We start from the raw sequence: 476 nt of genomic DNA, 5'->3' as shown, positions 1-476 counted from the left end.
GTGACAGAACCAGTGACAGAACCAGTGTCTGACCCAGGGTCTGACCCAGGGTCTGACCCAGAGCCCGTGTGGTCTGGAGCTGCTGTTCTCCAACTGTTGAAAGGACTGTGGGGACAAACAGGCAGCGAGTTCCTGTCACCCAGAACCACAAAGTTCTGGGTGCTGGAGCAGGAACCTGACCAAAGCAGCGCCACACGGTGGACGAGTTCTTGGACCGGGGTTGGTCGTTCAGATGTTCTCGGTCCGACTGCTGGGTTCTCCCCTGGTACTGACCAGGTTGTGGGTTATACCAGTTAACCACTGACTGAGTGGATGTTGGTGTGAATGTAGGTGTGAATGTTGGTGTGAATGGAGCGGAGAACTGTCCCAGGATGAATGAACGGTTCCGGTTCCTGTTCCTGTTCCTGCTGGACCTCTGAGGGTTCTAATTATAGAGCTGGAGAACTCTGTGTTTCTCAGAAGACTCTGGTTTTTCC

At 53.8% G+C, this 476-nt stretch overlaps 1 protein-coding gene across 1 annotated transcript in view; it reads right to left on the bottom strand.

Moving 5' to 3' along the window:
• LOC103383062 (potassium voltage-gated channel subfamily C member 2-like) overlaps positions 1-476 on the bottom strand; it is a 22,399-nt gene that overhangs the window by 13,728 nt on the left and 8,195 nt on the right. Inside the window, exon 2 of the mRNA XM_025057186.1 lies at positions 34-304. Coding sequence (XP_024912954.1) covers positions 34-304 — 271 coding nt within the window. The remainder of the gene's footprint in view (positions 1-33; positions 305-476) is intronic.

Source organism: Cynoglossus semilaevis, chromosome 8 (assembly GCF_000523025.1).
Source record: "Cynoglossus semilaevis isolate Cse_v1.0 chromosome 8, Cse_v1.0, whole genome shotgun sequence".
Classification (NCBI taxonomy): domain Eukaryota; kingdom Metazoa; phylum Chordata; class Actinopteri; order Pleuronectiformes; family Cynoglossidae; genus Cynoglossus; species Cynoglossus semilaevis.
Note: the sequence above shows the minus strand (reverse complement) of the source record. Positions and strands in the feature narration are given on the sequence as shown.